General features: G+C 52.0%; 1 protein-coding gene across 7 annotated transcripts in view; it reads right to left on the reverse strand.

Annotated features, from left to right (window-relative positions):
* Nucleotides 1-21618, reverse strand: part of AMPD3 (adenosine monophosphate deaminase 3) — a 58288-nt gene that overhangs the window by 16808 nt on the left and 19862 nt on the right. For all 7 annotated transcript variants that reach the window (XM_013994571.2, XM_021083335.1, XM_013994570.2 and 4 more), the window contains exons 3-7: nucleotides 13480-13684; nucleotides 12109-12271; nucleotides 8490-8709; nucleotides 6425-6554; nucleotides 1316-1510 (exon numbers count right to left, since the gene is read on the reverse strand). In XM_013994571.2, the coding sequence (XP_013850025.1) occupies nucleotides 1316-1510; nucleotides 6425-6554; nucleotides 8490-8709; nucleotides 12109-12271; nucleotides 13480-13684 (913 nt within the window). The remainder of the gene's footprint in view (nucleotides 1-1315; nucleotides 1511-6424; nucleotides 6555-8489; nucleotides 8710-12108; nucleotides 12272-13479; nucleotides 13685-21618) is intronic.

Genomic DNA, 21618 nt, shown 5'->3' on the forward strand with positions numbered 1-21618 from the left:
TAATTTACATAACACAGAAGTTACCATCTTAACTAATTTTTTTGGCCGCACCCACACATGGAAATTCCCATGCCTGGGATCAAACCCGCACCATACCAATGACCCAAAGCCCCTGCAGTGACAACACCAGATCCTTAAACCACTGCACCACAAGGGAACTCCACCATCTTATTTTTTTTTTTTCTTTTGTCTTTTTAGGGCCACGCCTGTGGCATGTGGAGGTTCCCAGGCTAGGGGTCTAACAGAGCTGTAGCTGCCGGCCTATGCCAGAGCCACAGCAACATGAGATTCGAGTCCATCTGCAACCTATACCACAGCTCACGGCAACACCAGATCCTTAACCCACTGAGTGAGGCCAGGGATCGAACCCGCTACCTCATGATCTTAACTATTTTTAAGTGTATAAATTAAAAATGTATTTTTATGTATTTCAGTGCTATAAAATATATTCGCCTTGTTGTACAACTGTCACCGACATCCATCTCTAGAACTCTTTTCATCTTGTAAAACTGAAGCTGTACCCATTAAGCATTCATTCCCCATGACCCCCTCCTCCCCACCCCTGGGAACCACCATTCTCCTTTCTGTCTCTATGAGTTGCCTATTCCAGGTGCCTCAGACAAGTGGATTACACAGTGTTTGTCCTTTTGTGTCTGGCTTCTTTCACTTGGCATAAGGTTTCTAAGGTTCATCCATATTGTGGCAGGTATCAGCACTGTATTCCTTTTTAGGGCTAATATTCCAATGTGTCTGCATTTTGTTTATCCATTCAGCTATTGATGGATACTCACATTTTGTCCACCTTTTGGCCACCGTGAATAATGCAGCTAAAAGCTCTAATGTGCAAGCATGTGTTTTAGTCCCTGCTTTCACTTATCTGGGGCACATACCTAGGGGTGGAACTGCTGGCATATATGGTAATTTCACATTTAACTTTTAAAGGAAATGCCATACTGTTTTCTATAGCCACTTCCCACCTCATTTGGTATTTTAATAACTTTGGAATGTCAGTAAGACATGTGGCAGTCACCATTTTATAAGCAAGGAAATAAACACTTAAACGAGTTGCCTAAGGGCAGAAGTGGAATCACCCAAAGGGGACTTGTCTGACTCCAAGTCACATACTCTTTTCCCCTGTCCCAGAGCTGCTCCCAGCCCTGTTACTCTGTGAGGTCAAACAACCTCTCACTGTCCCCATGGCCAGAAGAGAAGGATGCCTTCAGAGCCAGCTCCTCTTCAAGTCCAACTGTGGCTGTTTCCCAGGAGGCTAAGCCCCCACCCAGGACTGTAAGGCCCTGGGGCCAAGGTCACTCACCGCGTGGACATCCAGCGAGTCCACAGTGAGGTCGTACGGGTCCATGTGCAGGCTGTCAAACACCTGCCGCAGGGTGATCTTCCGGCCCCGCTTCTCGGCCACTGTCCGGTCGGGTTCCGTCTGGTACGTGTGCTTGATGAAGCGCAGCAGGTGCTTCTGGTTCATGCAGGCAGCCGCGTGGATGTGTGTGTCCACCTGCAACACAGTCCCCCCGGCCCCGCACCAGCACGTGAGCTGAGCCATGTCTCTGGCAACATGAATCAGGATGCTGGGGCCTCAGTCCAGAGCGCAGAGCCTCAGCATCTCCACTGATGCTGGAGCTCCTGCCCCATTTCTCGTCTCGACTTTGGAATGGGTCTTCCTCCCTCTAGCTCTTCTGCCCAGTCCCCCTCCTTACAGCATCAAGAGATGGATCCCACTCCTGTTAACAAATCATCCACGCCACCCCCCGGCCCCGCCAAGTCTTCGAGATAAAGCTCAAGCTCCTTAGCCTGGGATTCAAGGCTTACTTCAAACCTAAGTCTCCCTTGCCACTGCCCAGTTCTCTGCTCCAGCCAGGACACCCCACTTAGAGGTCCCCGAGGCACTGTGCTAGTCTACTCCGAGTGTTCTCAGCCTGGCATGCCTGCCTTCCTCCTCACCAGTCTCATCTACCTGGTAATTTCCTAAGATCTCCTCCAGTGAGAAGCCCGTTCTGATCCTCAAGTACAATGGATCAGTTTTTCCCTTATCCAACCTGGGACCCTAGCACGGACATTCTTGTCACCATATATGTCCTCCAATCCATAGTTGTAACTGTCTGTCTCCTTTGTCACTAGATGGGGAACTCAGCTCTCAAGGGCAGGGACCACAATGGATGGATCTAAGTCTCCAGCGCCTACCCCAGAGCCTGCTATGACATTGAATCCATGGATCAAGGAATGGGCCAAGGGTGGGAGATTCTAATAGCTTGGTTCTAGCCCACCAAATGCTCCACAAAATCCCACTCCTCCCACTGGCCTCTCTTGGAACACACAGCACCTTCATTCCCTCAGCCACCAGCCCTAAAGAAATAGAGCCCTAGCTGAGCTGAGGGATGGTCTGAAGTCACAGTGAGAGCATCCTGACCCCTGCCATGAGCCCAAGGGGCCTGAGCAAGGTCCCTGGGGAAGGTGGCAGCGGCCTCGCAGACCAGCGCACGGCCAGCCGCCAGCCCGCACTGCGCAGCTCTTACTGCAGCCAACTGGGCACTCCGCCAGGGCCAGGACGAGGAGGCGGCTGACCTCAGGCCAGGGAACGCTGTCCACAGCTGGCCAGGCATCTCCGATTCAGGCCAAACCAGACATTTGATCCACTGAACCTCTGTGAGCTTTTTTACCAGCCAGCTCATGTCCCTGGCCGCATCACTCACTCATCGGGGCCCTTCCTGCCCTGAATCCTGCCACTCCTCCGGAAAGGCAGACCACTGGGCATCGGAGAAGGGAAGTAACAAAGGTTAAAACATCGCCCAAAGCACAGCACACAGATTCAGGCACCTCAGGGATGGGCTGGGCTCAGATGGGATCCACCAGGGAAGGTTGGCCAGGCTTAGCTCGGCTGGACACAGCTGGACTCTACTGCCCAGCATGACTTAGCATGTTTTGGGCTTTCTTGCCGTCCTACAGCAGACCAATGACACACCGCAGGGGGTGCAGCCTGTCCCTACCCCCATGAGTCACAAGATGAGGGAGGAAAACACGCAGCCAATCCAGGAAGCATCTGATCCCAACTTTAAGATGACCAAGGTGATTATTTTAGGCCCAAGTGAAAGAACCTGTCACTGGAGGTTAGCATTTTCAATTCGCCAGAAGATCCAAGAGCGTCCCTTGCTTTCACCTAACATCCAGGGCTAAACAAACAGTTTCGAAACAGGGCTGGCCAGTACCTGGCCCCTAAGCCAACACTGACTGTTTGCACACCCATGGCAGACAGCGGCCAATTAGAACATGCTTCACTAAGCTTGGGGAGTAGCCTCAGGGGTTCAGTCCCAGGGGTCATGTTTAGCACAGAAGATGAAACCTATTTTTTTTGGGGGGGGCCCCACACCCATGGCATATGGAGGGTCCCAGGCTAGGGGTTGAATGGGAGCTCTAGCTGCTGGTCTACGCCACAGCCATAGCAATGCAGGATCAGAGCCGCATCTGTGACCTACACCACAGCTCATGGCAATGCCGGATCCTCAACCCACTGAGCAAGGCCAGGGATGGAGCCGCAACCTCATGGTTCCTAGTCAGATTTGTTTCTGATGCGCCATGATGGGAACTCCAAAACCTATTTTCCTATCCCTGATATGACACTGACACTAAACTGGGAAAGGCCTAATCTTCCCCCAACTCTCAAGCACCAAACACACTCAGCCCCCGGTTCTCAGCTCTGAGCAGAAAACAACCGTCTCAGTTATACAACCCTGCTGGTTGGAACTTCTGGGGCCACGACTCATGACCTTCTGTGATGCTGCTGGGGATTTGCACAAATACCGCCCCCACCAACCCATGACCACACACAGCCCATGCCTCAGGGCCGGCCCGCACAACACTGACAGCCACTTGGAAGCGTGGAGGCCAGCTTCCAGCCCATCCTGGATTTCAGAAAGTCAGCTGTCTTCCACTAACAGAGGCTCCGGAGTAAGAGGAAGCAGCCAGGGGGCAGGGGGCAGGGAGGGACAGTCACAGCCTGACCTGGAACAGACCTGGGCCTATGTTTATGGTCTGCTGTGGCGCCAGAGAACAGGCCACTATGTCACAGCACAGGGCTCAAGGCCATCTCTCTAGAGAGCGCATGAACGCCCAGAGTGACAGGTAACCCCAAGGATCAACTATAATATGTCCACGCCAGAACTCTCGCCCACATCATGGGCCACTGGTTAGCCCAGGAACACCCCCTGCGGCCGCAGCCCAGAAGCAAACAGTGTCAGAGCCACTGCAGTCAGGGAGGATTCCGCCCCCACAGCAGGAAGCAGTCAGGCCCAGAGCACCCACGTGTGCAGAGGGCTGGGCTGCACGGGGCGGGCCAAGGAGTTCCCTGGGACACCCATTTGGGGGTGTAGGTGCATTCGGGCAGGGCTGAGAGGAGCTGGCCCAGTAACAGGCACCCACCTGTCTGAGCACCTGAGGATTGCAGAGAAGAAACAGATGGTGCTAGAAGGTGAAAATGGCACGTAGGTGGTGTCTGACACATGTCCTTTCATCTCTGCCAAGAAATCCTCCACCACGAGCCTCAGAGCCCAGGAGCTGAAGCTTAACACACTTATAAGGCTCTTGCTCCCAATCCAAGTAGGAGTCCACCCTGGACCCCATGACAACAGCAGAGGTGATCTGGGGGCCTCCCTGGAGGAGGCCCTCTGTGTAGCTTGGCTGAGTGCTCCCAGGCAGGTGGTCAGGGAGGCCTGAGCTGGGCTCCCCAGAGGAGACGCAACCTCCTCTGGCCACTTTGACAAAGCTGACTCCAGGGAGGGGCAGTCCTCAAGGAGTGGCATCCAGAATAGAGCCCCATGCAGTGATAAGGCCCCATGGTGACTCAGCTGGGGTTTGGCCCTTCCTCCTCCAGGCAAAGCCAAACCACCACCCTTCCCGGTAAGCTTTGGACACTGCCATGGCCCTGCCTGCCTCCAATAACCAAGGGCCCCTGCATGATCCAGAACCTCACACGCATCTGAGGGCTCACTCCCCACTGCTCTCTGCTACCTTCTCCCTTACCCCTTGAGCCCAGGACCTCAGGTCTCTCCTGTCTCGGGCTTGTTCCCTCCCACCATTTGTACCTGCTGCTCCCTCGAGCTATCACTCCCCGATTCCCCCACCCCCCGACCCCACTTTTTTTGTCTTTTTATTTATTTTTTTGTCTTTTTGCCTTTTCTAGGGCCACTCCCACGGCATATGGAGGTTCCCAGGCTAGGAGTCTAATCGGTGCTGTTGCTGCTGGCCTATGCCAGAGCCATAGCAATGCCAGATCCGAGCCTCGAGTCTGCGACCTATACCACAGCTCAGGTGACACCAGATCCTTAACCCACTGAGCGAGGCCGGGGATCGAACCTGCAACCTCATGGTTCCTAGTCTGATTCATTTCCACTGCAGCCTGACAGGAACTCCCCTACTCCTTCTAAGTCAGCTCAGTCAACTCCCAGCCTCTTCCTGCAAGAAACCCTACCACCTCTTCCTGCAAGACATCATACCAATAACAACAGGCTGAGAACTGGACGTGCACCAGAAGTGACTCTTATTTAACATGAAATGCCCCATGCTTGGCACAGATCCCAGGCTTGCAGTATATTAGTTATATGGAAGAAAATGGAAAATCTGGTGATCGTTTAACCTATGCACCTGCCGCAGCTGAGGCCCCTGCAGGCACCTGAGCCCAGGCGGCTCAAGCACTCTAGGGGAGGGCCGGAGAGGGGAGCACATCAGATGCTCTTCCTCAAATACAGCATATCCAGGAGGAAGGAGAACCACAAACTCTGAAGTCCAAAGAGGTCTTGATAGCTTTTTTGGACCCAAGATAAATTTAATATATTCTCAGGAGTTCCCGTTGTGGCACAGTGGAAACAAATCCAACTAGGAACCATGAGGTTGCGGGTTCAATCCCTGGCCTTGCTCAGTGGGTTAAGGATCCGGCGTTGTGTGAGCTGTGCTGTAGGTCGAAGACGTGGCTTGGATCTGGCATTGCTGTGGCTGTGGTGTAGGCTGGCAGCTGTAGCTCCCATTGGACCCCTAACCTGGGAACTTTCATATGCCACAGGTGCAGCCCTAAAAAGCCAATAATAATAATAATAATATATTCTCTACCTTAAAAGTAGGCTGGTCTCAACTTTTATAATCAATTAATAGACAATGCCCTATTTTTCCAGGAAGAGAACACATTCCAAAACATATACAACATGGGCAAAAATTTCCACCTAGAGTCATACCAAGCACCATCTGAGGCCTGGCCCCATGCAGGGGAAGCAACTGGCCAGTCTTCCTCCTGCATGTACACATCACACACCTCTGGCCACGAAAGGCCACATGGGGGACCAGCCCAAGACTGGCACAGGGCACCCCAGTGGGTTACCAGGGGGGTCCGGGAGGGGGGCTCTGAGCACTGGCCCAGCCAACGCACCTTTCTCACATTATAGAAGTCTCGGTGGGGGTTACTCTTCAACTCTTTGAACTCAGACATTTCATTTAACATCTCGTGAAGGCTGAACTTGGATTCCAGAAAGTTCAGTCGCCGATGACAGTATGTTTTCCTGCGGGTTGGGAAGGGGGAGAAACCACCATTGAGGAGAAGTCACATCTCAAGTGCTCCAGTATGGAGACGTCCTGTGTCTGTGGGGACTGACCCACCCTCGGATGGAAGGTGAGGACAGAGCCAGAGTGGGAGGGGTGAGGAGGGACCAGTTTTTGCAGACCCGGCCCAAGGGTGCAGCCAGGTGCTCTAGGAAATGTGTGGAGAGTCGATAGGGGGCAGTAGAGAGCTGCCTCTACAAGCTCATACAGCTGCAACTTCTGGCTTTATGGGCTTAGGCAATTAATCTCAAGCTTTGGCCTTGCGTGAACAAGTATGGAAGTGACAGTACCCAGGACTGAAGCGAGGGTTAAGCTGGCTTCTGTGCGTGAAGGGCCCAACTCTGAGCACAGCGGAGGCTCGATGAAAGTTTCCTTCCTCAGCCCTTTCATCTATCCTCAGCCACTTTTAATTCCTTGAAAGGAGTTTCACTTCCGCCCAAAAGATCGGGACTAAGTCAAAACCTAAGGCGTGCCTTGCCCACCTTGACTGCAGAAACCCACCCTGTGACCGGATGCCATCCCTCCTCCCCACACCCCGAGACCTGAACACGCTTCTCAACTCTGCAATTTCAGAGAGGAAGATGTTGTGTATCACGGGCATTTGAGGAACATAGGAATGCTTGTCACCAGGACAGAAATCTCTGCAAGGACTGATGTCCCCACCAGTGGCAAAGGCCACAGGGGATGGAAGCACTCGCTGTCCTCGGCCAACTGCCAGCCCATACCCAGCCCAGGTGCCTGGCCACGTGCCTTGTGCCCACAGCCGCACAGAACCTTCGGCCCCGATTCAGGCCACCCTGCTCCCTTGTGGGCCCCCAGACACACAGAGCCCCCTTGGCATCCAGTCACTCAGACTTTCATAAAGAGCAGCTGCCAACCCTGGGCCAGCACCAGCATCTGTCTGCCACGATGAGCCCCAGAGCAGAGTGTAGCAGAGGCTGAGTTGGAAGGGATTCATTCCCAAGGTCATCTCACCCAGTCTCTTCCCCGGAGCACTCACCCTGACAGCCTCCTAGACCGGACATCCCCTGCTCATACATCTCCTGGAATAGTCCCCATCCCCAAGGCTTCCCCTAAAAGCTGCTCATATTGGTGGCAATGTGCTCCCAAAACTGTCCTTCTCTCTGCCAGGTCTTGGCTCTGCCTTCTGATCCCCGAGGACCAAGACCCAGGCCACCCACCTCCTGGGCCTACTCTTTTTCCCTTAGAAACTGGTGAGACCCCATTCGCAACAAAACCCCAAAGACGGTCAAGAGAGACGTGCCTCAGCCATGCCAAGCACCTCTCCCTCCCCAGGACTTCCGGTCCTGGCTGGGCACTCATGGCACAGCCTCTCGGAGGCTCGGGGCCCAACCAGCAGAGCCTCCATCACTAATTAGCTTAGGTGCTTACCCAAGTTCAAGAAGGCAGCTCCCTGCCGGGTTAGTTCAAACCAAGCCCACGAGCATCATGGGGTCATGGCTCAAAGTTCCCAGGCTCCCTGAACTCTCCCCTCCAGAAACACAGAAAAATGCAACACCAGAAGCAATGGTCTTCATTGCTCCTCTACCACCTCCGGTAACACTCTAGGCTGTGACTCTCCACAAGTCTGCAGGCAGCTTGGGCGGGTGGGGTGGGGTTGGTGACACCAATTTAAGGTGCACAGGTGGCCAATGGCAAGCAGAAGCTTAACACCTGTGCATGCAGAAGGGGGAAGGTAATACCAACTCTAAGAATAAGCCAGCCCGTGGTGGAAAATTGATGCAGAAACCCACTATGCACAGGGGAGAGGAGACACCCCTCTCTTTCTGGGATCGTTCAGCTGAAGGAAAGCCCAGAGCGAAAGGCCGTTCTCAGTCCCTTCCCAGAATAGCACCCCTAAAAAGAGATGTGGACTCAGGGGAAAGCTGGCTTACGTGGGGCCATCAGTGATGAGAGCCAGGATGTGGCTCATGTCCACTGTGTAGGTCTCCAGGTCGGGGTAGGGCAGGCTGTGGGGCTCCTGGCGCTCCAGCATCTTCTTGTTATCGTACACAAAGAGGATGCCCCCCTGCATGCGGACCAGGTAGCCCAGGTTCGGGGGAGCATCATCCAGGCAGTAAGGGTCTTCCTGGGGCAGTGGGGGTGGGTGGAAGTCTGCAAAACAGCACTGAGTGAGGGCCAAGTGTCTTGCTTGACCTCAGGAGCTCAAAAGTCGTGTTTCTGGTGAGACCTGTCCTGGTCCCTCTGGTCTAAAACCCAACCACCCCACCTGCCCTGACATCTCATATTCCCTTCCCTGCCTTATTTTGTCTGCTTAGCACTTACCACTATGTAAAATAACTTCTTTTGCTTTTTAGAGCTGCACCCACAGCCTATGGAAGTTCCCAGGCTAGGGGTGGAATCGAAGCTATAGCTGCCGACCTACACCACAGCTCATTGGCAACGCCAGATCCTTAACTCACTGAGCGAGGCCATAGATCAAACCCGAATCCTCGTGAATCCTAGCCGGGTTTGTTAACCACTGAGCCACCAAGGGAACTCCCAAATTCTCTTCTTTATCTTGGGTAGTATATTGTTCATTGGTATCCCCATTTCCTAGAACAGTTCCTAGCACAAGGCTGGCACTTCAAGACTTTTTTTTTTTTTTTTTTTTCTGCACCCACAGCATGTGAAAGTTCCCAGGCCAGGGACTGAATCTGAGCCACAGGGCCGGGCCAAGGATTGAACCTGCACAGCAATGGAGACACCACCAGATCCCTAACCTGCTATGCCATAGCGGAAACAACAAGACAGTTTTTTAATTTAACTAAAATAAGCCTCAGCCTCCTGGGTACTTCCAGGACACAGGCTTATTAAAAAGGGTGGCTGTGTTTTCTCCTAAGTAGAGTACAGAGAGGACCTGGGACTGCCCAGTGGGAATAACTGCCCCTGAGCTTCTATATCTTCCTGAGTCCAGGGTGGCCAAGGGCCTAGATGCATAAGCCACCTCCCCCCTCCCAATAATCACAGAATAGGGAGCTTGTCTCCCTCAATGACAGAGCTGTCTGTCCCCAGGTTGTGAGCACTTAGCCCACAGGAGGCAGAAAAGGCCTCCTGGCTATTTCCCAGCCACAAGACTTGGAGCAAACCACTTTGTCTCCTGCTCCTGTCTACTCAGCTGAGCTTGACACCACTGCTTTAATGGGCTGCTGTGAAGGCTGCAGTAGCAGGTAAAGAAAAATGCTCTGTAAACAGTAATACATCCTAGGCATTATCGCATTACTCTCTGAGTGGGTTTTCCTGACTCTCGATAAGCTCTGTTCTGGCCAAGGACCAGGCTACGCTAAACTGCAGTGGAACCAGGGGCTTCAGCTCTGCACATCTGCCAGCCCCACTAGGGTCCAGCCTAGGCAGCAGGAAACCCTGGAATCTTCATCAAAGGAAGGAACGAAGGTGGGGTGACGGCCTGAGCATCCCCCGTCAGTATTCCTGGAACAGATGTGAGAGTCACAGGGGATGAGGCAACAGACAGCTGGGAACTGACATTACCCCATCAGGCATGGCTGCAGAGAGTCCCTGACATGTGCCAGCACTTGGGGGAAATCACGACCTTCATCTCAGCACATTCACGCCCAGGATCACTGGGTACTCTGGTTTGTGTAAAGCACACTTTTGGAGTTCCCGTTGTGGCACAGTGGTAAACGAGTCCAACTAGGAACCAAGAGGTTGCGGGTTCGATCGCTGGCCTGGCTCAGTGGGTTGAGGATCCTGGGTTGCTGTGACCTGTGGTGTGGGTTGCAGATGCAGCTCAGATTTGGCATTGCTGTGGCTCTGGCGTAAGCCGGCAGCTACAGCTCCAATTAGATGCCTAGACTGGGAACCTCCATATGCTGTGGATGCGGCCTTAAAAAGACAAAAAATAAAATAAAATAAAATAAAGCACACCTTTGATGGTCATTCCTGCCTGCTCTTGCCAACAGTGGGGCTGATGGGACCAACTGTCCTCAGATAGTCTAGGAAATGGTCCCAGGAGGCTGCAATTTACCCAGGGCCCTAGCAGGTAAGAGATACCCAAAGTCCAGGTCCAGAGCTTCAAGGCAGTCAGAGACAGGAGCATCTTAGCACCAACTGCACACCCAGGGGGGCCGCCAGGGTCCTGGGAGCTGGCACAGACCACAGGGCCCTCATTTGATCCCCTCAACCACCAACTTTCAAGATCAACGTTTCCTGTTCTCTTCATTCCTATTACAGCCTCTGCTGCTCCTGGGTCCATCACCAGCCAAACAGACTCCACCAGAAGCCTTCCTGCCTTCTCCAAACCCTCCTTCCCCAAACTCCACGGCATCAACATAGCTACCATTTATCAAACACTAGATGCCAGGACCACACTCACTACTTCACAGACATTCTCTCATCTCATCCTCCCAACAGGCCCAAGGGATACATATTATTAGTATTCCCATTTTACAGATCAAGAAACTGAGGTCTGGGAGTTCCCATCATGGCACAGTGGAAATGAATCCGACTAGGAACCAGGAGGTTGCAGGTTCGATCCCTGGCCTCACTCAGTGGGTTAAGGATCTGGTGTTGCTGTGAGCTGTGGTGTAGGTCGCAGACTCGGCTCGCATCCCGCGTTGCTGTGGCTCTGGCATAGGCTGGCAGCTACAGCTTGGATTTGACCCCTAGCCTGGGAACCTCCATATGCCAAGGGTGCGGGCCTAAAAAACGAACGAAAGAGAGAAAGAGAGAAAGAGAGAGAGGAAGGAAGGAAGGAAGGAAGGAAGGAAGGAAGGAAGGAAGGAAGGAGGGAAGGAAGGAGGGAAGGAGGGAAGGAAGGAAGGAAGGAGCGAGCTAACTGAAGTCTGGAGAAATACCTTCTTTGCCCAAGAAAGTGTGGAGCTTACATCAGCAGGCAGGTGTGTTTGACTCCAGACTCCCCTGCCCTGGAACTTCTTCTCTCCTCTAACCCCCACTCCACCCACCCCACCAGCAGCGTGGCATTTACTACATGTGTTTAAAATCCAGCAGGAGCCTGCCTGTCTCCCTAGAGGATTCCCAAGATCAGGGACTGTCTTTCACTTCTCTGTCTCTTAAATGCTACAGCTCAGCTCAACGCAGGGCAAGACACACAATGCACCCAGAATCCATCCTGGGGGGAGCCAGCAAAATAAAAAAATCAGTGTAGGGAGTTCCTGTCATGGTGCAGTGGAAAGGAATCTGACTAGGAACCATGAGGTTGAGGGTTCAATCCCCAGCCTTGCTCAGTGGGTTGAGGATCCGGCATTGCCGTGAGCTGTGATGTAGGTCCCAGACACAGCTTGGATGCCGTGTTGCTGTGGCTGTGGTGTAGGCTTGCAGCTGTAGTTCCGACTGGACCCCTAGCCTGGGAACCTCCATATGCCTCAGGTGCAGCCCTAAAAAGAAAAAAAAAAAAAATCAGTGTAGGAGAAGCCAATACCAGGGCTCTGCCCTTAAAACACCATCAGGGGGAAACATATCCAACCAGGGAAAAGTCCTGACCAACTCCCATGCCGTGCACCACTTGGAATCCCACCTGCAGCCACAGCACCGTACCTGGGAGCCCCTCTTCCGGAGGTGCAGCGTCTGCTCGCCGATGACTCAGGTACTGGGCTGTGGTCCGTGGAAAGCGGTGGTAGGCAAGCCGGGCATACTTCTCCCGGATCATCAGAGCCTTGGCCAGGCTCTTGGCAGCCTGCTCATAGTCCTCCACAGTGATCTGCAGAAAAGGGTTCCCACAGCAGGCCTGAGACCACCATCCTACCAAGATCTACCACAAGGTCGGCCCTTGGCTGGCAGCTCGGAACTTGGGCTTGGGGGGCAGGCATTCCCACCACAGTGGGCACAGTGGTTCCCTGTGCTTAAGTGGTCTGTACAGTGGATGCTGGACATCCAATTCCTTTTAGGAACCTGGAATGCAGGGGTGTGCTCTGCAGATGTGCAGCCAGCCCCAGTAAAACCTCAGGCGCTGGGTCTCTATGAGCTTTCATGGTAGACGAGTTTCACACATGCTGTCACACTTTAATGCAGAGGGAACTGATTTTGCTCTGGCCACTCCACTGGAAGGGATTCCTGGGAAAAGCTTGACATTAGCCTCCTCCAGACTCTCACCCACTTCTTCCCTTGGCTGCCCTGGCTCTGCATCCTTGCACAGCAACAGATCCTAGTCATGAGTATAGCCATGTGCCGAGTCCTAGGAGTCCTCTTGGCAAATCATGGAACCCAGAGGTGGTTTGGGGGACCCCAACAAAGGAGGAGAGTTGGGCCGATGAAACGGAGGTAGGTGTTCCCGCCTGCACACCCCGGGCCAGCCTCAGTGCTGCAGACTGAACCTCAAGGCAGCTGCTACTGCACCCAGCAAATGAAGTGGCAAAGCCTGGACCTGATGAGGGTGAGCATCATCATTTTCAGCTAAGAAAATACCTGGGTCCTTCAGAAGGAAAGACCAAAACTTCTGTGTGCTCAGTCTGCCGCTTTGCCAACCCCAGGCTTCTGACTCCACTGGCAATCGCCCCAATTCACCCCGTCCACAAGCGCTTATGTGTTATGGGACAGACCCTGGCCATAGATTTCATTTGGTCCTCACTGCAAGCTCTTTCGCACCTGGGCGAACGGAGACCCAGAGAGAATAAATCACAGGAAGTGACAAAGTCAAACTTCAGACTCTGATCTGATTGATTTCCAAAGTCCAAGGATGCTCTGTTTTCCCAGAGCGGCCTCGTCTCAGAAATGAATGAGATAAATTACCCCCTTCCAGGGAGTTCATCAATCTTGGTCTGCTGGGCAAAGCGCGTGTGGCAGAAACCTGAACATGCTCAGGGAGACAAGCAGCTACACAGACAGTTGTTTATAAGAGGGGATGAGCGATGCAGCAGAGGGAGGTACCAGCTGGAGCACAGAGCCCTCAGAGAGCGGGAGTCGCCTTACCCCAGCACAGTAATCTCCGCTGATGGTGACCCGCTGGAACTCGGGCATGGCATACAGTGCAGGCGCGGGCTGGGAAGTGATTCCAGGGAGCACAGGGGTTGCAGGAGACATGGCCGGACTGGCTGTTGGGGGTCCCTTCCAATCTTGCTGCGTCGGCATTTGCAGAGACAGGGACTGGGACCGAATCATCTTAAAACTTTTCTTTCTAAAAGTCAAGAGCAAGGAAATGTGAGAGATAGAAGCAGCTAATTTGAGGGGAGTGATAAAAGAGTCTTTGTTCTGGACATGGCAGGACAATCTGACTCTGATTAATCACTAGTGCTGGACCCATTATTAAGAAGTTTCTAGGAGTTCCTGTTGTGGCTCAGAGGTAACGACCCCGACCAGTAGCCATGAGGATAAGGGTTTGATCCCTGGCCTCCCTCAGTGGGTTAAGGATCCAGCATGGCCATGAGTTGCGATGTAGGTCATAGACGCAACTCAGATCTGGTGTGACTATGGCTATGGTGTAGGCTGGCAGCTGCAGCTCTGATTCAACCCCAAGCCCAGCAACTTTTTTTAGGGCCATGGAAGCAGCCCTTAAAAAAAAAAAAAAAAAAAAATTCTCAACTCTGACTAGCATCCATGAGGACATAGGTTCGATCCCTGGCCTTGCTCAGTGGGTTTAGGATCTGGCTTTGCCATGAGCTTCGGTGTAGGCCACAGACCAAAGCTTGGATGTGGTGCTGCTGTGGCTGTGGCATAGGCTGGAGGCTGCAGCTCCAATTTGACCCCTAGCCCGGGAACCTCCATATGCCAAGGGTACAACCACCACCCCCAAAAAAGTTTCTAATTATTCATGCCTTCCTCTCCCTGAATGCAATACTCTAGGCACCCTGTGGTCACTAAGAACTGCTGTGGGCTGTGTTTGCAGGGTGCGTGGAGCATCGGAGTAGGCAAATGTCTCAGGAGACAGAGGGAAGACTGATCTGTGGGGGTCTAACTCTGAGGGCAGACGAGGTGAGGACCATGTCAAATCAACCAGCATGCTGTCTTCAGATAAAGCCAGACCCTGAGTCCCAGTACACAGAGTCTCAGATAATCACCGTGCATTTCACAGAGTTAGAAAACGGGGGCACTGGAGCCAGAAAAGCTCATGCCATCAACCCGTCCCACCTCCTGTTTTCATAAAGGACTCAGGGGACCAGGGATGGGAAACAAATTCTACAAAGTCATGGCCAGGTGGCAGCTAGCCCTTCGCACCCCACCTCCCTGGCAGCCTGTCACCCTGGCTGCTCCTTCCTGCAGCCTGACATGTGCCTTCCTGGCTGCTCTGGGCAGGCACAGATCTGTTATTGGAAAGGGACTGATCAGCATCAATTCCAGTCCTCTCAACTTGTCACCTTGGCACCAAAGGCTGATTTCACAAACTCCTGGGGAAGCAGGTGCAAGGTTGGTTTCAAATGCCACAAGCTCATGCTTATCTGCAATGCTGACTTAGGAACATTCATTTTCCTGTTAACTAATTAGTAATGTTTCAAACGACACCACCCCAAGTCCTAGGATCCCCAGGAAGAAAGTCAGGCAAGAGGGAGGTGAGGACCTCAGCACTTCCTCTCCCATGTCTTTTTCTGCCTCTGAGGGAACCCAGACCCCCAGCAATGCCAGAAACCAGCTGACCAGAGGGCCCAGCAGTGGGCCAACTAGCCCGGTACAACCAGAGCCTCCAGCCAAGAATTCAAGAGCAACTGTGACCACTCCCTGCCCCCAAAGCCCACAAAAACCCCTCCTCTTCTCCAGGCACCAGTGACATCTACAGGGTATGGAGAAATTTGTTATCTCCAAACGGACCTCATGACTCACCCGAAACCAGCTATCTTCCTCCTGGCTCTTGGCCAGGTCTCTCCTCACTGATCCATGGCCAATTTACAGGAACTACAGTTCCCTGACCTCTCTCTACACCCAATGCTTGCCATGGCTCTCTGGTCACTATCCACCCACGTGTGTTATCACTTCTTTGGGGACAAGGCTATTTCTACCTGGAAAATGGAGGCAGCCCCTTTATCAGAAGTCTGTCTTTGCCCTGCCCTTAAATGCTAGGTTATTCAGGAAACCCAGGCTGAACTTCAGGAACCTCCAGCCCAGGTTTTCCCCAGCTTGCCCTCCATCTATCACATGGAGCTGAGTCAAGCATCTTGTCCCAAGAAAGAGGCCAACTGATGCCTGTCAATCATTCCTCAGAGGCAGGCCCACGTTGAGTAATGAGGTTCCCACTTTGGCATCTTTGGGATGGTCACACCTAGAAGAAAAGCCATTACGTTGGGCTCCGTCTCATGTTCTGACAGGCCCCATGAGACCCTGACTCCTGTGTCACTCACATGCCTGCTAGGTCACTATCTTTATCTCCATGCCAACTTAACCCCCACAAGCCTCAGCCAATGCTGCCTAAGGACCAGTCCTGATAAGGAAAGAACCGAGGTAACATCTAAGGTGAACAACAGGTTAAAAAGGCTTTAAAAAATAATAATAATAACTCGGAAGTTCCCATCATGGCTCAGTGGTAACGAGCCCAACTAGGATCCATGAGGACTCAGGTTCAATCCCTGGCCCTGCTCAATGGGTTAAGGATTCAGCATTGCCGCAAGCTGTGGTATAGGTCACAGACATGGCTCAGATCCCACATTGCTGTGGCTGTGGTGTAGGCTGGCAGCTGCAGCTCTGATTTGACCCCTAGCCTGGGAACCTCCATATGCCATGGAGTGTGGCCCTAAAAAGACAAATAATAATAACCCAACCATGATCAGAAAGCTGGAAGGCTGCCTAAGCCAAGAGCCCACCAGGCTTGTCCAAGAAACATCCATACTCCTCTGCCACAGAGAAGACACCAGTACCCACCAGCTGTGTCCCCAAGTTCACCTTCTTAAAGACACCCATTATGGCTCCAGCCTTGGACTTGAGGTGAGCCCCAGAAGGTCACATGTGGACATCCATGGGCTGGGAGCTCTGACTCTGCAGGGACAATGGACAGGTTTGACAACAGATGGGTCAACTCCTCATCAACCATGGGCAAGGGCTTGCAATAAACCAGCATTAACCACCAAACTTGTCTCCACGAAAACTAAAAAAGCTAAATGGAGGGAGTTCCCATTGTGGCTCAGCAGGTTACAAACCCAACAAGTATCCATGAGGATGTGGGTTCGATGCCAGGCCTCACTCAGTGGGTTAAGGATCCTGCGTTACTATGAGCTGTGGTGGTCGTCGCAGGTGCAGCTTGGATCCCGAGTTGCTGTGGCTGTGGTGTAGGAGGGCAGCTGCAGCTCTGATGCAACCCCTAGCCTGGGAACTTCCATATGCCGCACATGTGGCCCTAAAAAGCAAAGCAAAGCAAGAGAGACAGAGAGAGACAGAGGGAGAGGAAGGAAGGAAGCGGGGGAGGGAGGGAAGGAGAGAGAGAGATAGGAAGGAAGGAAAGAAGAAGAAAAGAAGAATGGAGCCCCAGGAAAGAGCCCTGTGCTTATCTTCTGCGGCTGTGCTACGCATTGCCAGAAGCCTGGTGACTTCAAGCCCCCAGTTGCTGGCTCACAGCTCAGGAGGTGAGATATCCAAGTGAGCCTGGCTGAACTCTATGCCCCAGGTATCAAAGGCCAAAATCAAGGGGTTATCCACACTGGGCTCTTAACAGAAGATCCTGGAGAAGCATCCACATCCAAGCTCATGCAGGTGTTTAGCAGAATTCAGTTCCACATGGCCCTAGACCGGCCCCGGTTCCCCACTGGCTACTGGGCAAGAGTAGGCCTCTGCTTCTTGCACATAGCGCCCTCTGTCTTCAAAGCCTGGCACTGGTGCTTGGAATCCTCCCTCACTACTGCTGAGAAAGCTCTCTTGCACTAAGGGTGCGAGAGATCAGATCAGGCCCATTCATAACCTCCCCATCTTCAGGTCCACAGAGTCACACACCACAGCGTAATCACAGGATCGATGTCTCATCCTATTAAAGGGTCTGGAGATTAGGGAAAGACACTTCCTGGGGGACATTTTAGAAGTTCTGTCAACCACCCATATCTAGTATCCATTCGGTACTGCTGAGGCTCAGCCACAAAGGGGCAACTGAGTGACCAAGAATTTGCAGATATGTGTGTGTATGTCCACACGTCTGTCCTTTCTCTCCCAAAGCTGCTGAAGCTCCACGTGTGTCACGAGAATGAAGAAGTTATCATAAGCTTTTTTCTGAATTATAGAACCATGAAGTGTCCTGGTTAGAAAGGGCTTTACAGATCACATGCCCCAATCCTCTCACTAAGGCAGCCTTTGCTTGAATACCTCAAGCGACAGTGAGCTCACTCCATTTCTGAGTAAAACATCCACTGTCAATCATTTATTCAAAAACCATTTACCAAGCACCTACTCTGGGCCAGGCCAGTGCTAAGCACGTAAATACAAGGTGAACAAAACATGAGCTGTTGCCACTGTTAGAAAGCACTTCCTTGTGATGAGCCAAGATCTGTCTGTCCACAGTTCCACCTGTTGCACCCCATGTTAGCTCTTGGGACACAGAGTAAGCCAGCTCGCTCTGCCACAGCTGGCCCGCCCCTTCCTTCCCCTACCCACATGTCCATCTGGCAGAAACTCACTTCTGCCAAAGACCTGGGCCATGCAAGCACCAGCTCCAGGCCAAGCCCAGGGGCCCAAAGGGCCAGAGAACAGCTTTACCCTCCCTCCTGGGCCACAAGAACCTTCCTGCCCAACCAGGCCCTCAACCCAAGGACATGCCCTGCTCCTTTGGGCTGTGATTATGGCATCTCTCAGCACCTGTCTGCTGTCCCCACTCGTGCTATGGCACCCTTGTCTGCCATTCTGTGTCCCCACCCATACCCCACCCCTCTCCCCAGCCCTTCTCAGCTCCTAGACACCTTAGTCAAGAACCCTGGGGCCAGAGTTCCTGTTGTGGCTCAGCGGAAACGAACCCACCTAGGAACCATGGCCTCACTCAGTGGGTTAAGGATCCAGCATTGCCGTGAGCTGTGGCATAGGCTGCAGATACTGCCTGGATCTGGCGTTGCTATGGCTGTAGCTCTGATTGGACCCCTAGCCTGGGAACTTCCATATGCCACAAGTGTGGCCCTAAAAAGACCTTTAAAAAAAAAAAAATAGGCCCTTCCTCCCAAAGAGGAGCTTCCTCCAAGGGGCCTGCTGCCCACTGCCCTTTTACTAAAGGCTCTCAACTATGCACAGCCAGGAGATCACAACGAACTCCACTTTATTTGATAAATAACCATGTGCCAGCTCCCGGAGGGCAGAGCTGTAAAGTATTCCGCTGACTCCAGAGGCTGAGATGTGCTGGTGTCAGTGGCCAAACATTTCAATAGACCATCATCATACAGCATGGCTGGTATGACGAGATGCCTGGCTAATTTGGGATCCCAGAGGAGACACCTAATCCAGTCTGGGGGTGGGAACCGTGGAGCAGAGGGGGTCAGGAAAGACTCCCTGCCTCCTTCTCAGAGGGGGAAGGGAACATTCCGGAATGGGACAACTTGTTTGAATCCCTCCCACGCACACACTCAGACCATTCTGGCAGCGCCTACCCTCCAGGTAAGAGCTACCATTCTAAAGATTCAAGGCAGGGGTCACAAACCGGCATGAGGGTTCATTAACAATTTGAATCTGGAGTTCCTGTCATGGCATAGCAGAAACAAATCTGACTAGGATCCCTGAGGATGAAGGTTTGATCCCTGGCGTTGCTCAGTGGGTTAAAGATCTGGTGTTGCTATGAGCTGTGGTGTAGGTTGCAGATGCAGCTCGGATCTGGCGTTGCTGTGGCTGTGGTGTAGGCCGGCAGCCACAGCTCCAATTCAACCCCTAGCCTGGGAACCTCCACATGCCATGGGTGCAGCCCTAAAAAAGCAAAAAAAAAAAAAAAAGCAAAAAAACAATTTGAATCTGATGTCATTAGTGAGGCTGGCATTCTTCATGTCCACTGTCCCCACTGTCACTGCCCTGATTCACAGGGAAGTAAGGACCCTGGTCTATGGAGGGAGCGGCTGAAGGGCTGGCACCTGCTCTGACTGAGACCATTGGTCACAGCCTATCCGAAAAGGAGAAGGTAGAAACCGCTGCCTATGATGGGTGTTGCCTGGTAGGTGCTACAAGAGGGGTGTGCAGTGGCCCAGAGCCCTACTGAGTGCACAGCCAGGGACCAGCGGCCTGACCACGTGGGTGCAGCTTTGATTTGCACACTTGAAGCCCATCTGGTATAAAGACAACCTCAGTTACTTCTCCCCTCTGATAACCCACCGTCACCTGCCACCTGCCGTCACCTGTCACTGCCCTGCCCCGATCCCTGACCAAGTGCAGGTCTCCACTGACCCCTCTTCCCTTCCTCCCTTTCCCCAGTCCCTCCCAGGTGCCCTTCTTCCTGAGAGCAAGATGAAGTACCATCTCTACTACCTGGTAAATTAAGTCAAACTCTATTCTTAATTTTACAAGCCTATGAATTAAACTGTTTCATATGAAGCTTTTGTCAATGGCCCCGAATTTAAAAAGGGACCTACCCTCAGTTTAAGAAGTTTCCCAAAACAAAATGATTTAGCTGTGCTATGCTCAATTCATAATAAACATCTGTTTATCTGTTTTACAGGGAAGTAGCTGTTCTAGACAGCTAAATTTTTCAGATAAAATCTTTCCCCTTTATACCCTAATCAAAAAAAAAAAAAAGCAACTTCAGTGCGGCTTTTAAAAATGAAATTCAGGAATTCCTTTTGTGGCTCGGAGGTTAATGAACCAGACTAGGATCCATGAGGATGTGGGTTCGATCCCTGGCCTCACTCAGTGGGTTATGGATCTGGCATTGCCGCGAGCTGTGGTGTAGGTCTCAGACGCGGCTCAGATCCCGAGTTGCTGTGGCGTAGGCCAGCAGCTGTAGCTCCAATTTGACCCCCAGCCTGGGAACCTCCATATGCCATGAGTGTGGCCTGAAAAAGCAAAAAGAAAAAAAGAAAGAAAGAAAAAGGAAATGTATAATTCCTGTATCTGAATCAGAACATAAGTTAAACTTTGCTCTGTGACTCAGGGTCATCATTGCATTATTCAGTCATCATCTTTAGAGGCGTTTTTGTCCTGAGACTGTTGTGCTTTGAATTCTTGTGACTGCTTTTCCTAATTACTCTGTTTCCTCCCTCACTGCTGACTGTCACATAATAACAACAAAAGCAGGAACACTGATGATGCCTAAGCACAGTGCAAAGCAATCATCTTCATTAGCTCCTTTCATTCTCACAAGGAAGGCCCTTCTATTATCCTCATTCTGCAGATCAGGAAACAGGCTGCTCCAGAACTTAAGATCCTTGCCCGAGGCCACTCAATAGTAAGAGATGGGCTGTCATTTAAACCAGTCAGTCTGAGCTCACAGCCACCATGCCGCACATACGTGACTCTGCCTATAAAAGTCCCTCTCGCCATTTCTAATTGGCTTCCTTCAATCTGTCACAGGATTAGAAACAAAATAACCAAGCTTATTAGGACTCTGTGTAAAGAAAGAATAGGAGTTCCGGTCATGGCTCAGCAGAAACGAATGTGACTAGCATCCATGAGGACATAGGTTCGATCCTTGGCCTCGCTCAGTGGGTTAAGAATCTGGCTTTGTCGTGAGCTGAGGCGTAGGCCAGCAGCTGCAGCACTGATTCAACTCCATATGCCACAAGGCAGCGAGAAAGAATAGATGATGTTGGAATGGATAAGCAATGAGATCCTGCTGTGTGGCACCAGGAACTATGTCTAGTCACTTGTGATGGAACATGATAATGTGAGAAAAAGGAATGTGTACATGTATGTGTAACTGGGTCACCATGCTGTACAGTAGAAAATTGACAGAACACTGTAAACCAGCTATAGTGGGAAAAAATAAAAGTCATTATATTTAAAAAAAAGAAAGAATAGACGATGAGGTGAGAATATGGGGGGGTCACAGCAAAAGGGTACAGGGTTTCTTTTGGGGGGTGATAAAAATGTGCTAAAATTAATTGTGATGACGGTTGCACCAACCGCAAACACGCTAAACCACAAAATCGTATACTTTAAGTGGCTGGATTGTATGTTATGTGGAGTTTGTCTTAATAAAGTTGCCTAAAAAGGAGAAGAGGAAACAGGGAGAGTCAGAGGAGC

Source organism: Sus scrofa, chromosome 2 (genome assembly GCF_000003025.6).
Source record: "Sus scrofa isolate TJ Tabasco breed Duroc chromosome 2, Sscrofa11.1, whole genome shotgun sequence".
Lineage (NCBI taxonomy): Eukaryota > Metazoa > Chordata > Mammalia > Artiodactyla > Suidae > Sus > Sus scrofa.